Below are 16881 nucleotides of genomic sequence, written 5' to 3' on the forward strand. Positions count from 1 at the left end.
CCCTGGAGGTATTTAAAAGACGTGTAGATGAGGCGCTTAGGGACATGGTTTAGTGGGCACGGTGGTGTTAGGTTGACGGTTGGACTCGATGATCTTAGAGTTCTCTTCCAACCTTAATGATTCTATGATTCTATGATTCTATGAACTACTATGCAGTCTACCATCAAGAAAACATTGGGTACTTCAAGCTAACTTTTATCCAGGGCTGCTGGCCCTGACTCCTCCTGTCCTTGTCCGTGGAGGAAGAAGCCATGGTATCTAAGGGAGTATGCAGTCTACCATCAAGAAAACATTGGGTACTTCAAGCTAACTTTTATCCAGGGCTGCTGGCCCTGACTCCTCCTGTCCTTGTCCGTGGAGGAAGAAGCCATGGTATCTAAGGGAGGAACGTATTACAAGATGTAATGCATTACAAGAGATTGCAGTTTTTACGTCATCGTCTAAGGGAGGAACATATTACAAGAGATTGCAGTTTTTACGTCATCTATCGGATGCCTAACTTACCATTGCTTTCAAGTTGCAGTCCACAGGCTACTTCTGAGGTGTGACTTAGTAAAACAAGGAAAGCAGATTCAGAGATGTTTTACTGCATTCAAAGGAAATTACTTTTCTACTGGGGCATGAAAAAGGTTGAAAAGCAGATGCCCACCATGAGAAACTACAAAGAAGATGAGATCTACCTGGCATGTCCTCCCAGTTCTTTGAGGTGCTGTTTCCTCATAGATTCACTTGTTTTCATGTGAGTCATTTCCTAAGCAGTTTTTAACACACTGCAATTTCATTGCAGACTCTTCAGACTCCTTTTGGGGATCGTGACCCTTACTGTGAGGTGCAAGAAGAGCAATTTCAAACCTAAGGCTTGGCAGAGTTTGTCTTCACAGTGCTTCAGATGGATCCTGGTCTCTCTGGTTGCATTTATACCCTGGAAGCTGGGGGTGTCTCCAGCCAGCTGATTCCACCCTCTCTCTCCTTTCATATTTGCTTCCTGTGCTGGTTCTCATGGAGAGGAAACCGGGCAGGCAGAGCAGTAAGGAAATAGGTGTGATCTCACCTGGCTCTGGACAGCCAGAGATCAGGACCAAGACTGGAGGACATGCTACAGAACATCCTGCCTCACAGTCTAGACGCAAGCGCCGTTATCTATCTCCAAAACAGAGATAACAGCAGTGCACCGTCACATAGAGGTTCACAAGGTTACCTGCATTCCAGCCCATGGGGCACTCTGTTTCTGTGGTCACGAGGACCATTCACATACCTGAGACACTGTATTTTTGGAATTACTCAGGAGCAAATATTTTTCACCAGAATACCTGATCTGGACCTAGAAAACAATTCTTTCTATTTAGAGCTAATCAGTAGAGTCTGCAGAGGAGTTCTGTCGTCTTGTTGCCAATGGGCTAGTGACCTCACTGTAGAAAAACACAGTGCTAAACCAGTAATTTGGAAGACAGTTTCCCTCTAGTCATTAACAGTAACTAACTGTGTGCCTGCTGTTGGCCAAGAGCTACTGTCTCAAGATGTTTCACGTAGTTCAGTTTAATCTCATTTATTAATATTTTATTGTGACTCAACTAACATAAGGTTAGCTCATCCCATAGCTGAGATCTTAGTTCTACTGGTTTGCAAAGACTCATTTGATAGGTAAAGGACGGGAAATAATATATGGGAATATAAGGAATAACTGGTATAATGAAACCACTAGTAGAATTGCAAATTACTACATGCGTATGTTTATACCACTATGTGTCCAGAAAGTTGGGGAACAGAGGCAACATAATACATATGGCACTAATACAGACATGTTGGAAAGAAATGATGACCTGAAGGAGTGCAGCTAGAGAGGATTCCTGCTTAGATCATGATTAAATTATTTAAATACTCATCTGGCAAATGTGAGCTGGCTTGATTCATATTTGTGCTAAAATCTTCCATTTTTCTGGCAGTGTAATGGGGGCTTTAGGTGTCAATAAGTTACATTTACACTCTGTGTGAGGCCCCTTTCAAAAAGCCTTAGGATAAAGAATAATCATGTTTGCCTGTGCTTAACTTCAAAGATGCTGGAAAATCCAACTTTACTCAAGAGGTTCTTTTGTTTTCACTATACTGAACAAGCTCAAGAAGGGCAGCACCAGAGCTTTGGTGGAGGACAAGGTCCACTCTGATCATCATTTGTTTCATTCAGTGTAATAAAAGTTAATACTTTCGAACATCTGATTTCATTATTATTATCGTTAATTACTACTGTGTAAAACACAAGAAAACTCCTGCAATGCTGTTTTAAATGTTTCTGTTTCAGAAGCCGACAGAATACAATAATCTGCAACCCATCAGCATGCTGGAAGCAAATTTTCTTCCCTGGTCTCAGACTCCACCAGCTCATTACCCATGTGACACCGTGCTGCACTCTTTTGACTTAAGTTAAATATGAATGGATGGACTACCTGCAGTACTGAAAGGTTTCAGCCTATATTGCCAGTGTCTGAAGTCCTTTTCCATTTTCTCATGGAAAAGCCCCAGCAGTATCAATGGGATTTTTCCGACACATGAAGTTAGACAGACAAGTATCTCCATTGTTTAGCATCTGTATTATGTTCCTTAGGAGCTCAGATACGGAACAAAGCCTTGTTGTGCTAGGTACTGCATAAACGATAGCAGCAGTTCTTATCCCAACAAGAGATATGGAGGTCTCAGTGCATATAAGCACCTGCTGGTCCCACCTGATTGCACACTCACAATCCTTGACATGGAACAGGCTGCCTGGAGAGAGCTCCCAGGCATTCTCGCTTCCCTTTTTTTGAAGCATTTCTGGGTACTGTACCTGGTACCTGCCATTTCTCGTCTTGGAGCTTGAAGGAAATCCCTCAATTTCTAGGTCAATCAGGTTTTCCACTTCCTAGAGGAGAAAGAGGAAGAAAGAAAGAGCTGTTGCTGCTGCCTCACTGTTTATCACTTGATTTATTATTGATTAACACTCTAATAGAGTTCCAAAGGGAATTTAGCTCCCCTTGGTGCAAATGGGGAGCAAAAGTGCAAACATTTGAGACCAAAATGCTGCATCTTCACACATTCAGTTTCCATCTGTGGCCAGCTAGCTCTATACACTCTTATAAGACCATGACCTTTACTATCATTTTACAACCTTTCCTTCTGAAACAAGGACTAATATTTAACACGCTGAAATGCCCATAAAGAACAAGAGGCAGATTATCATCAGGATGGGTCCAGCCATGGTAACTACAGCATTTCAGATACTGATCTCACTTAAACCAGCAAGTTCAGAGAATTTCTGCTCGAACCAGTAGAAATTGTCTCTGGTTTTATACTAATATACGTGAGAACTGAATTTGTCCCATTGACAGCAAAGGAACATCAGGTCTTTTCCAAGTGCAAAGCTGCACTGATTCAATTAGAAGCGTGGTTCTTACACCACAGTAATAGTCTTAATTAAAGTTTGTTAGAAGTTTAATTTATGGCAATAAAGGAGTTTAAGTTCATGAGTTGCTCTCCAACTTATATGATAGCATATACACACTGAAATTGTTCAAGCACATTGATGTTAAACTGATACAGCATCTATGGTTAGAAAGGGCCACAGGTCTGGAATATTTTTCCTGGGAATTAAAAACTCAGGATAAAAATCTCACTGTGTCATGAAAAGTGCTGTAAGAAGATAAAAAAAGAGGATATACCAGCTCACTAATTCTTTTTGTTAATCTTGCAAAGGAAAAGAAAGCTTCACACCATCCCTGCTGAGTTCACAGAAATATTGCAATATGGCAATGTGGAAATGGGTATAGACACCCAAACCTAAGTTCACCTGAGTCCGGGGGTTTAAATTTGGACTCAGCTTCAGAGTCAAAGCTATAACTGTACTTCTTTTTATCATTGTATTATCCTAAGCAATTACAAGCTCTTTTATAAATTACCTCATCCCTCTGCTGAGGAATGTACGGTCAATAGGATCGTAACTCCTTATTTGAATTCCTGTTAGGAAAAACCTGAGTCCATATGAAGCTTTGTTGAAGTTCATAGTGGTTCATACAGGAGACCCCATCCACAAAGATATCTAGGTGCTCTGTTTCTGCTTATTCCAGGGAAACAGGATATAAAATATGCTGAAGTTCTGAACATAGAAGCCCACTTGAATGTTTAAAGGTTAAAACCACCAGAAAAGGCAAAGTTGAGGTAAAAATATGAATCCTGCTTGAAAAGAAACTTGGAGTTATGCTCATACTATCTCAACTTAAATAATATTAAAAAAGCAACACTACAAATGACAGGTGAAAACCAATTATCAGAACAATCCCATTTACAGCTAAAAGTAGAAGAGAAATCATGAGATACAAGCAGAGCTGTGAAGCAATGACCCAATTCTGCTCCCACAAAAGCCAGCTGCAGCTTCGATGTTGACTTCAGCAAGGAAGGGAGACCTAGGCCCTGCCTGGAAATACTCACATCTGGGATTTCATCGATAACAAGATCAAAGCTTCCTACTCCAGAAATGAGGAACAAAACCAGGAAGCAGAGCAGATGCTTCATTTTCTTCCTGCTTGTCTCCTGAGAACAGCCCGCATAGGTACTAGACACAAGATCTTTCCTTCTCTGAGACAAGTTCAAGGAAACAGCTCAGGGTTATGCAGTATTTTGAACAAAGTTTTGAAACGCTGACTTTGTTTAGGCCGTAGGTAAATATTTGCCCTGCAACGTAAGTCTGAGCTGTGGTGCCTGAGCAAGGGTTATCCAAATAGTGTCTTCACTCGCCTCTGCGCTCGATAACAGCTCAGGCTTGGATAGGCTCACTTCTTGCTTTTGTAGCTTCCCGTGATGTTTGACTAGTTTCCTGCTAGGCTCAGACCTTGGAGTATCCAGAACTTTGAAAGATCAAAGCAAGAACTCGCTCCTAGCTTGTTTGTTTATAGTAAATGAAGTGAAGACTGGTTCTCAGAGTGATAGAGGCAGCAACATTTTGCTTCTCCCAGGGTCCTCCTACCCAGCCGTCTCACAGGGGTTGGCAGAGACCTTTGGGCTGGATCCTGACCCACACAAATACCCTTTTTCCACTCTAGCTGGGAAAGGATCATAGCTGGTGGTGGGATAGCTCTAGTTTTTCAAAGTTAGTCATGTGAAAACATCTGATGGTATTTTCAGATGCATGTTGTACGGCTCCTGGGTGCTTTTGAAACTGTTTTGGCCTCCCTGCCTCTTTGGGTACTTCAAGAGATGGGATAAAGCAAGCCAGCAAAGCAAAAGGGGAAAAGAAGGGAGGAAGCAGGTTTCTGGCAAAAGGAGCAGGGTACCCCTTCCATTCTTCCAGGAAGAAAGGAAATTTGCAGACATCTGAGCAACCTCAATGGAAAATTACTATGTGAACCCAGGGACAAAACAGCAGACAAGATTACATATTATATTATATTATATTATATTAACTATGTTATATTAATTATAGTCTGTTATCTTACCCTATGTTATGTTACTTTTTGATGTTTCAGTGAAAGATTTCTGCAGCACCAGTCTGCTGTTACACATCCTTCCTCCATCTTTTCAACAGATTGTTTCTCAGGTATATTATATACTATGTTATATTAATTATAGTCTGTTATCTTACCCTATGTTATGTTACTTTTTGATGTTTCAGTGAAAGATTTCTGCAGCACCAGTCTGCTGTTACACATCCTTCCTCCATCTTTTCAACAGATTGTTTCTCAGGCTGAGACCTGAAACTGCATTCGGAGGTTCACAAGGAACCCAAGCAGAGTAGTGACCTTTCAGCTCACTGCCATGTAAGAGCTGCCAAAGGTGCTTAGGAGAGAACATAAGAACTGGAGCAAGCACTTAAGGTCTTTTCCAAAGACCCTCCTAGTCTCCAGCTACTTGTAGCTATGGTACATCCTGATCAGGAGATGGTTTCCATTTATTTAGCAGTCCTCAGTTAATTTATTTTCCAAAAACCTATCATCTCCTCTGAAGAGATTGGATAAAAAAATTATCATTCATAGCATCCTGTGAGAAGAAGTTCTACACCTTAAGCATACACAGAACGAACCATGGCCTTTTGATCACTTTGAACTTGTCACATGATAGCTCCATATACTGTTTCACAGATGTTATGCTGGAAGAGGCATTGAATAATTAGTCCTGATTTGTCCTCTCCCACAGTCTTTTGGGCAATCCTGGATGTTAAACTTGGAGATGACATAGCTCCAGATTTACTAGAAAGCTTAGGAGCCTGTAGGCTGTACCCAAACTAGTACACAGCCTTCACAGCACATGCATCTTGCTTTTGCATTGATCCATCTACACAATGGTTCTCCACACCACTTATTTATTACTTTCTCCCTAAGCTCTGGTTCAGTTCTCAGATGGTGCACATGTAGAGCCTGCAACATTGCTTCTCCTGAAAAGACAGTTTCTGAATGCAGAGGTCACTCGATAAGCAGTTTTGCATCCCTCAGGCCCAAACGGCATGACCTGGCCAGTCTTCCCCTCCCCTATGTTGCTCCAGATCATCTTCTGTGTTGCAGCTTCCCATGGAGGTGGGGGTAAGTGATGTGCACGGAGGAGGGGAGTGTACAGGAGGACAATGAGGAGGATGGGAACAGGGTTCTTCAATAATCATAGAATCATAGAATCATAGAATCATTAAGGTTGGAAAAGACCTCTAAGATCATCAAGTCCAATGATAAACCTAACACTGCCAAGTCGACCATTAAACCATGTCCCTAAGTGCCATATCTACACATCTTTTCAATACCTCCAGAGATGGTGACTCCACCACTTCCCTGGGCAGCCTGTTCCAATGTTTAACCACTCTTTCAGTAAAGAATTTTTTCCTCACGTCCAATCTAAACCTCCCCTGGTGCAACTTGAGGCCATTTCCTCTCGTCCTATCACTTGTTACTTCGGAGAAAAGACCGACACCCACCTCGCTACAACCTCCTTTCAGGCAGTTGTAGAGAGCGATGAGGTCTCCCCTCAGCCTCCTTTTCTCCAGGCTAAACAACCCCAGTTCCCTCAGCCGCTCCTCAGAAGACTTGTTCTCCAGACCCCTCACCAGCCTCGTTGCCCTTCTCTGGACACGCTCCAGCACCTCAACGTCCTTCTTGGAGTACAGGGGCACGATCACTTCCCTACTCCTGCTGGCCACACTATTTCTGATACAGGCCAGGATGCCATTGGCCTTCTTGGCCGCCTGGGCACACTGCTGGCTCATGTTCAGCCGGCTGTCAACGGAAGTAGCATAATGAGGGATGGGATTACCCTACTGTACAGCTTTGTCTCCCTTTTTAGTCCATGGAAATAAATAGACTTTTTCTGACCATATGGTGCCTGACTCTGCACCATAGAATGGGATGAATCCTGCCCTTGCTGGGTCTAATTCGTGCCATGTACAATACAGGGAGTCCAGACAGAGAGCTCAGAGGAGGACACCAGCTCTGGGGGCATCTATGCTTCATCAAATGACTTCTACCTCCTGGAGTGAGCTGCTCTGCATTTATCACCATTGTAGGCTTTTTGAGCAGAGGGGAATCTCAGCATTAAGATCCCAGGCATGCTGCTTCAAACAGGAGGTTGGCTTACAGCTCTGTGGTACATAAAACATCCAGGTTGGCTTTAAACCATGTAGTCAAGGGACTGACAATCTAACCATATGCCTTGGACTCAGTGTTTACTCAGTCTCTTAGGTGGATTTTGCTCAGTGCTGTGTGCCTGTAGTCCTAGCAGTATTTAAGTTAGCTACCTTAAAGTTAGTTTAGGAATACCTCCATGAGTGTGGTCGGGGCTATGGCTATGACAGGGCTTATCCAGGGCTGCAAGAGCAGCAGGCATGGGGCACCCAGTCTTTGTTGTGTTGACGGTATCTACTATAGCTTGAATTTTCCATCTCAGCTGAGTTCTGTTCACACATGTGCCCCTAGCTCAGAGTGACCAGTCCTTTCTCATCAGAAACGTAAAGCTTAAGGTAGCTGTTCTGGAGGTATCTGGGACCCTGGACCGGGAAGTTAATCACTGCTGCTCTGAAGAGATGAAAAAGTCCTTTTCGAACAGAGTTTAGTTTAAACATTAATTTTGTAACCCCTTATTTCAGTGCTTTCATAATCACCAAATGTGGCTTAATTTTTTTCGGTAAAAATAACGATTGGGAAATCAGTGTGACCACTAGATGGCACGAACTGCTCAAATATACTGTCCAAGAGAGTCCAAAAAGCTGAAATTTCTCAAGGAGAACATACAGAAAATATATGGGAGGAACAAGTGCTGAGGATGCTCAGAGCCCTACCATTTGCTATCAGGTTAGGTGAACTTCCCCAGAATTTCATGAGGAGGACAGGATCTCAGTAAGATGTTTTGTGGTATGTGTCCATTGGGCTGTTTTATGAGTTGTCCTCTCATGGTTGGGATTCCTTTGGAAGGAAGTTTTCATGCACTGTCCTCCCTGAAGTACTTGGAGTTACTGCTGGGCAGAGTCTGTCCCTCAGAATAATTAAACTGCGTTAACTTGGCTTGCACCCGCAGAGAAATGCTCACAATTTCTGTGTCTTATGAGATAGCCAGTTTCCCCTTCCCATATTGAATTTCTTATCTGAAAAATTCCAGTGATCCAGGTAAGAACAGGGCATACCTGCAAGGCAACACACTTACCCAGGGTGCCTACTGCCCTGACATTCATCCCACTACACACCAACCATTCTGAGAAACGATATACAGACATATAGAAAAGGCTTTCTTGGTGCTTCAACTTTCTTCTCTTTGTACTGCCATTCAACAGAGACATACCAGGTACCAGGACTCGGCAACCTGCCTGTCTGCCCTGATGAACTCTTCAAAGTGGGTTTCACAGCAGTCCCCCAGACAGAGTCAGACATCCCCAGCCATTCAACAGAGACATACCAGGTACCAGGACTCCGCAAACCTGCCTGTCTGCCCTGATGAACCTTCAAAGTGGGTTTCACAGCAGTCCCCCAGACAGAGTCAGACATCCCCAGCACCAAGGCCCTTTGGCAGAGACTTCGGGTGTATTTCATCAGAAGAATACCAGATTTTGGAGTTCTGAAATGCTCTGCTGGGCCATGGTGCACACAGCTAATGGCAACAGGGAGATCAGCAGGCACTGGGACACCAGAAAAGACCTTTCAGGAACACAGGAACCTCCCAAATAGTGTGAGAACTGGGGACCATCAGGTCCCATCCAGATGTTTCAGAGGAGATTGATTAGATTAAGACCTGAAAGAAAATATTTAATGTAATTCCCTGAACTTCACCATAATTAATTTTACCTCTGGACATTTATCTATGTCTATGTCTGTGTAACCCTTTGGGACTCTTGCCAATTTCTTGATCAAATTGCTGGCTTTGAATGCCACTAAATTCTATGGTTTGGTAGGGCTTTGGGTAGATTTAGTTTGTGGTTCAGACACTTCTAGTTGGGCATTTAATGTAGGTCCCTCTGCATGAGGTGCGTGTCTGGTGTCCCATTCTTCTACCTAGAAGAACAGAGAACTGGAAATCTTTAATTTATGAATCCATGCAACCATGGCACCGATGTTATGGCTAAATGCAGCTCTGATCTTGTTCCCTCAGCTTCAGTCTGGAGTCTGGAAAACCCCTGCTCTTGAGCTAGAAGGTGCCAACATTTTCTTTAGTTTCAACACTCCCTACAGGGTTTATTTAACTGGTATGGTGAAAATGAGGAAGACTAGTCCTACCCATGAGCCTTGCATGGAAAAACAGGGGGATGCAGATGTGTGATGGCAGAGCATCACCAAGGTGCATGTGTTTGTGTGTCAACACAGAAAGATTCCTTGATATAACATGATCGGTTCCAGGTGAAATGCGTGTGGAAGCTCAGCTGTTAGATCATGCCTCTCCCCAGTCTCTCTGCTCATGCTGGCCGCAGGCATGCCAGGCAATTTAATTTGCTGAGCTCCCACCCAAAGAACAGCTGCTCATCTTGCTAAGTCGGCAAAAGTCAGCATCAAACATGTCTAATGTGAACACACCTGAGTAACTGCTTATCTTGGTCTCCAATGGCATCCCCAGAACAGTGCCTGCCACGTTTGCCCCCAAAATCAGGAGACCGTATTCCAAGGAGGGGGAAGAGGGGATAATGTGAACAACTAAGACCCCAGGCTTAATGTTCACTTACCAAACCTAACCTCATCTGAACCACGTTGAAACACACCTTGGCCTTATTTAGCTACGTGCTGTGTCCTTATGTGCCCTTGCTGAGGAGAGCATGAGCAGAACTGGTTGCTCCTGATCTCTTTGGGAAGGGCAGTGCTTTTCCCAGCTCACTCATTCATGCCCTTTGGTTATCCCATACCTGCTCTAGGGTCCTGTTTTGGTCTGAATATTTTCCTTTCACCACATGTGCTTAGGATCAGCTTTATTGCAATATCTTTGCACTGTCTCACTGTTTTGATTTACTCTGTCCCTCAGCTCCTCACCTGTGCAGTGGGAGAAGCAGAGTGGCTGTAGAAACAAGCTGAATACTGATCAGGAGGCAAAGAGTGATAGCCGGTGAGATGTGGATGTTTTTCCAAATGCCTCCTGAGTCCCCAGTGGTTATTTCAAACTGGCAAACATCTCCCCTTCCTGCCCAGGAACTACTGTTACCTCTAGGGTTAGCAGGGTAGTTTTGACTTGCTTTTACAGGGATGCCTTGGTTTCCTCTAGGTTTTCCAAAACACTAGGAAAATCATCCTCTAGATATTGTTTTAAATGCTCGTTTCCAGTATTTCTAAGCATATTTTGCAAGACTTTTGTTCATCCGTGTCCCCTGGTTAGTGAAACATGGACAGAGCAGGTTGAGGAGCAGCCCACCCTAATGCCAGTAGTGAGGGCACAGGAGGCTGCAGCCCAACTTCTCGTGCTACTCCAGTGCACTTCTGTGTCTGAGCTAGACAAGACATGCTGAAACAAACTGGAGCCAGAGGAAAAACACTCCAAACCATTTTTTTGTGTGTCCTTAAACCAGGTCTCAGCCTGAACCATTGCTTCCAAGTCTTTCTTGATTCCCAGCTTGATGGTTGAGCCCTCTTCCATATCCCTTTAAAATGGTGAGGAGCTGAAGATAATGCCTTGACTATCTTCTGGCAGGGACCAGATCGGCACAGCAACCATTTGGAGTGTCTCTGGGGGCCTGAAGCATCCTGCCCTGGCCTCCCTCCAGCTTTTTCCCCCCATCTTCTCTTCTCCAGCCACCTAAGCCCTTTGTCATACCCTGCAGTGCTGCCCAGCTCTGCAGCTCCCATCGGGGATGTGGCCACTCCAGAGGCCTTTGTACCTGCCAGTGGTGAACTGATCCCAGTGGGAGAGGGGCTGGCCAGGCTTTTGATTCCTTCCCTCCTGCTGGCAATGCCAGAAGGGGCCTGTGTGTAAACATAGTGTGTCCTCAGCCTAAGTCTGAGCCATCGATTTGCTAAAGGGGAGTTCCAAAGGTGTTGACCTTGCTGCCCCTTCTCTTTACTCCAGCTCCAGCTCCCCTCATCCCTTCTGAATGGGGAGCAAGCACCTTCCTGCTCCTCCATTACATATGCTAGATTTGGAGGACATAATGCTCCCAGGACATATACTCTTAGTGGACATATGCTTTCAGGTGGGTGCACGTGTGTCTGTCCAGAAGGAGAAACCAGTGGCCCAAGGGTGTGTTTATAAATCCCAGCAAGGCTGGAGAGACATTGAGCCACTCACTGGACTGTCACTGCCATGGACTGGAGCTGAAGCAAAACAGCTTCAGTCCCTGATGACCCAGAGCTGGAAAGGAAAAAGAAAATATAGTGGTTCGAATCCTGACAGGTTTGTGCGTGCAGCACCTAGCACCTGCAAAAAAAAAAAAAAAAAAAAAATCAAACAAAAAGAGAGGAAATTTGGTTCTGCTGGATTTAAGAGGTTACTGCTGGCATAGAAAAATGAAGTAGTAAATGCATCTGATTTGGGGTTAGGTGAGCGCTGCAGATGCAAGTTCCCGAACGCCTGGGGATGAAACGTGCCCGGTCCGTGCCAGCTGGCACAGCTGTGCCTGGAGGAACGTCCCTGGCAGCTGAGCGGTGGGGATCCAGCCTGCCCAGCCAGTGTCCGCCTTTGCCCTGGGGCTGGTCGCGGGGGAGAGGGCTCTGCCTCTGGGAAATGGAGGGAAGAGCAGGAGGCTTACCCCAGCTTTGCCCAGCTGAGAAACTTAGTCCAGATGATAAGAGAGAGGAGTGAAAGTATGGGTCTTGGCCATCTTCGCCAGCGGGGAGGCACCTGGGTGCCCGGCGGGGTGCCAAGGCAAGGGTGCGGAGGGAGCCCTGCCCTGTTCCAGGATGGTGGGCCCTGGGGCAGCTTTCACAAACAAACCAGGGCTCTCCAGACCAGGGAGTAGGAGAAGGTGTCCCTTCAGAGAGGGTGAAACCGGAGGGTCTTACTACTCCTTGGTAAAGCCCCAGCCTTGAAGTGTGTCCTTGGATTGTGCTCCCTAAGGGCGTGGGTAGGAGGGTGCTTTTTAATATGGACTGTGGTGTAAGCCGTTCAGGCCTGCCCGATGCCATGGCTGACCCCATGAGGAGACACCCCAGCAGCCCATCGCATCCTTCTAGCTCCCGCTGGCACTGGGCACCAGCCCTTCAGGCGGGCACTGTGTGACAGCGGCCATCTTAGGCCCTGTCAGTGCCTAGCCAGGTGGAGGAAATGTCTCCTCAGCCTTCCCCCCCAGCTGAGGGCCACCACGGGGCTGGGGTGCTGCTGGTGCCAAAACGACAGGTGGCAGCGCCTCAGGAACCCCCAGCGCCACCCTTCTACGCCGCACGAGGTGAGATGGAGGCTGAGGGCGGCGTCGAGAGGGGCACGGCAGTGGCTCGTGCCCAGCGGCCCACGGGACTCCCGGCTGAGGGGAGTAGCTGCAGGATGGAAACCCTGCAAGGATCTCCTGCAGCCCCTGGCAGCACAGGAAGCCGCCCTGAGTGGAAAAGGGGCCGGTCCCGAGCTGGGAAGGAGGAGAAGAGGGTGGGTCATCTTGCCTCCTGTCAGCCTCCTCACAGCCCGTCCAGCAGCGCAGGCAGCAGCTGCAGGCAGCGGGGCTTTCCTCTCACCTGCGGGGCAGGGAGCCCCGGCCAGTGCTCCCCCTCCACCATGTTCCTTTGGCTGTGGCTCTGCTGGGGTTTCTCCACCTCGGCGGGGCAGCCCGACTCGGAGCTGATGGCGAGGTACCTGGAAGAGGAGCTGATGGCAGACTACAGCATCATGGAGCAAGTAGGTTTTAAGGCGGTCGTCATTCGGGAGCATCTGGTGGCCGGGGCTGGCTTGTCCCTTCTTAACCATTAGTATTGACAGGCAGGGCAGTCTGCTAAAACTGCATTTATTGCACCCGTCCCTGCAGTGTGCCCATGGCTGCGGCAGCAGCTCAGCTCTGTGGGAGGCTGCTACCAATGAGCCAGGCAGTTGTTGGAGGTGCTAAGCCAGGAGAACACTGGCACCCTCCCGTTCTGGGTGCTACTGCCTGGGGCTGGGTTCAAAGCTGACATCCCGAGAGCTGTGCTAACGAGGCGTTTCGCAGGGACAAGGGAGTTAACGCAGTGTCCTGGCTGCACGCCAGTCTGAGTAATTCAGAGTATTTCAAGCTCGGAGGAAAGTTTTTCTGCCTATGGTCTCAGTCTCACCATACTTGATTTTTAACTCATCCTGGATGAAATGAACCACATGAGTTTCAGCTTGTAAAATGCTTCTTGACCAGGAGAGAAAAAAATATATTCTGCAAGTAAAGGCTGTTGTATTGTGTTGTTGTGTGGCTTAGATTTTCTGGGGAAATAGGGCTGAAAAGGCAATGAACTTTTTGTGGGTTAGCAAGAGAGTTTGGATAGTGGTTTAGGAGGCTGTGATTTAAAAGGCTGAGCTTCAGATCTGTGCTCACATCCCTCAGGTCCATATGAGCTATCATGTGCGACTTTGGGTCACTTAGGGCATCAATGTGTTATCTAAATTTGATCAGATCTGAGAGGTTCTGTAGTATCTGAGACACCCATGTGGGACTGGCAGATACAATGCAGGACCTATGGAAGACCTGTGCCTTGCTGGAGGCCAGGTGGGATACCCTAGCATGTCTAAAATGTCACTAGATACCCGTATTTGACATTTTCTGCCATACCATAAGCGGGAAGAGTGAGGCTTTTCATATGTATCTGTACCCGTCTCAGAGTTGGTCATTCAGTTGCTCATCCCACCCATGATAGAATGAGAAGAATTTGTCTCCAGAAGTGCCCACCTCTCTCCAGTATGAGGACCTCAGCAACTTTGTTGTCAATCCTGATTACTGTGAACACATATTCCTTGTTGGGGAATTCAGCCACAAACCAAGTGTCTTGCAGACTTACCTGTCCAAGTGGAAGACAATATCTCCACTACTGTCCTGCCAGTGGAGTGGTATCTGGGTACACTCACTCATCTGCTTTAGGGGGAAAAACAGTTGTGAAGCTCAAGCAACTGGCTCACAGCATTGAAATAACCTGGCTGATCTTGCTTGAGGCAAATAAAGGTGTTTTCACAGGAGCTGTGCTGCTGGCAGATGAGTGGCAGCAGTAACTTCCGACAGAAAAGCAGTGATGTATAAATAGAGGTGGTGATCTAGTCCCCTGGGACAGCCAGATCTAGAAGAGGACATCTGTCCATCCTCATTGAACATGTAAGCCAGGTTAAGAAGAGGCAAATGCTTCCCTAGATCAACATACTACATCCCCTATAAGCAAATCTCTAACTAATTCTGAGAGTTGATAAGGCTGTGTTTAACTGGAAGGATCTTCCTACACAAAGGCAAGTACAGACACAGGTCTTTGCAGGATCATTGTATTTGCAATAAGTGTGGATTACTTGTTGGCTCATCCAATGATTGACCACTCTGCCAAGGTAGTTGACAAGGTTGGTAGTTATTACCGTTGCACTAGAGGTAGTTCTTCTGGATAGCTCTTCACGGGTAGTTGGGTTGCTACTGCCCAGCTTATTCTCTGTATACCATGCTAACACTAGCAGATGGCAACAGCTATGGGGTCACTAGTAGCAATTACTGGGCTTTAATGAGTGCTTTGGAAGGCCTTAAAGATAAAGGTTGATGGGAACTTGGAAATTGTTCCATTAGATGATGCTAGTGAAGCTGGCTTGTTCAAAACATTTCGATGGACTGATCAGTACCACAAACCCTGCAGTAGTGCTTTGGCAGTAGTCATGAAGTCCTAGCAAACAGAATACTGTTATCTGGTGATCCTTAGCTACTCACCGATGTCTACTGGCTATCCTCAATACTTCAAAAGGTAGCTTTTGAAGGAGCCAAGTCATACAACACCTTCTTATGCAAATCAGCAAGTAAACAAAATGGGTGTGTGGTGGGAGAAGATAAAACCAGTAACCAAATTTCCAGTTTCACTGATTAGTCAGTAAAAACCATTGTGACCATTCCATACAGGATGATAGGTGGATTTGTTCCAAAAGGTAATCCTTTAGTAAAAAACGTGCTGAGGATCACTCATATCTCATCCCTGCCTCTGCTCCAAGCAGGATCAACTTCACAGACATTTGTTTGGCTTGTTCTGAAGAACCTACAGTGATGGAGACTCTGCAGCCTCTCACAGCAGGCTCCTGAGGTGCTTTACTTGCCTGACATAATATACCCAGACAGAAAGTTTCTTCCAAAATTTAAACTGCAGGGAATTCCTCTCCTCTCCTCTCCTCTCCTCTCCTCTCCTCTCCTCTCCTCTCCTCTCCTCTCTCCTCTCCTCTCCATTGAGAATTTCCCAAGGGAGCTGTTTTTCCTTGGTTCTAATTTTACAAGATGTTGGCTAAAATAATGAAGAAGGAAATAATAAGGATTCTAGCAGAGGAGACTGTTTAATTTCTCTATTGGGCTTTCCTTAGCTTTGCAATGCATGATACAAACAGACATAAAATAATCTCTTTGTCAAGGAGTGCTGTTATTTCAGTGTAAATCAACAGAAAGGGCAAATCAGGTAAAAATATCATTGCATTCCTCTGCTCTCTGGAGTTTCACTGACATTTTAAGAAGTCACTTGGCTTCCCTCATTGACAAGAGACTTGTACTCTCTGTTTTGGGAGGGATTTGATTTGGCGATGTTGCTAAGCTGAGACTTACACCATGTGCAGGGAAAAAGTCAGAGGAGTTGTTGTTGTGAGGGGCAATACAATGAGTACGATTGCGTTGTCATATGTGAAGCACTTTGTTTCATAATAAAATCTGTGGCTGAGTTTAAATATCTTTATTCCCTTCCCTTTTTGCACATAACTAGTGCTTTTCTGTCACTGTGCAATAAATCCATAGCACCTGTGGAGAGTTTTTAGGCAACAAATCTGCTATTGAGGTAGTATAAATAAAGCTGAAGCTGTAACATTAATTTACACAAGTCCTCCTTTGGAGCAGGTCCACACATGCAGCAGAATGGAGTTATGCGTGCTAAGCTCCACCACATGGGTGCTAGGTGTTAACGTGGTCACTGCTCAAGCTCGAAGCAGCCACACTGTGCTGAGCTGAGGACAGCCTCAGGTGACCGAGCTTGTTGTGCCCTCAGCCCTCTCCCTGCCCAGTGTCTGTAACCCATGATGAGTGCTGAGTGCTCTTGCACGGATGTAGACCACTTCTGGACTGGGGAATGGGCTTTGGCTTTTACTCACCTGAGGATGTAGATGGGTCCTGCATGACATTTGATGAGCACTGTGGACCATTTAGCAGCCCTTCTTATCACGTGCCATATACCACGCAACGGGGCAAAAACAGTGACACAGAGCCTTTGTATGGCTCCACAGGAAGCTATAGGGGAATACACTTCCAGAGCCAAGACATAGTGTCCAGGGCCAGGGCTAAAGGCTGAGATTCCTGTCTTCATATAGAGGGTCTCTTGACAAGTA

General features: G+C 45.9%; 2 protein-coding genes across 2 annotated transcripts in view; one reads left to right on the forward strand and one right to left on the reverse strand.

Annotated features, from left to right (window-relative positions):
• ITIH2 (inter-alpha-trypsin inhibitor heavy chain 2) overlaps positions 1–4587 on the reverse strand; it is a 30812-nt gene extending 26225 nt beyond the window's left edge. Inside the window, exons 1-2 of the mRNA XM_009290411.1 lie at positions 4456–4587; positions 2819–2893 (exon numbers count right to left, since the gene is read on the reverse strand). Of these exons, the coding sequence (XP_009288686.1) occupies positions 2819–2893; positions 4456–4539 (159 nt within the window). The 5' untranslated portion in view covers positions 4540–4587. The remainder of the gene's footprint in view (positions 1–2818; positions 2894–4455) is intronic.
• Positions 4588–13033: 8446 nt separating this feature from the next.
• Positions 13034–16881, forward strand: part of ITIH5 (inter-alpha-trypsin inhibitor heavy chain family member 5) — a 53771-nt gene continuing 49923 nt past the window's right edge. Inside the window, exon 1 of the mRNA XM_009290412.2 lies at positions 13034–13227. Within this exon, the coding sequence (XP_009288687.1) occupies positions 13108–13227 (120 nt within the window). The 5' untranslated portion in view covers positions 13034–13107. The remainder of the gene's footprint in view (positions 13228–16881) is intronic.

The sequence above is a fragment of the Aptenodytes forsteri genome, unplaced genomic scaffold, assembly GCF_000699145.1.
Source record: "Aptenodytes forsteri isolate BGI_AS27 unplaced genomic scaffold, ASM69914v1 Scaffold173, whole genome shotgun sequence".
Lineage (NCBI taxonomy): Eukaryota > Metazoa > Chordata > Aves > Sphenisciformes > Spheniscidae > Aptenodytes > Aptenodytes forsteri.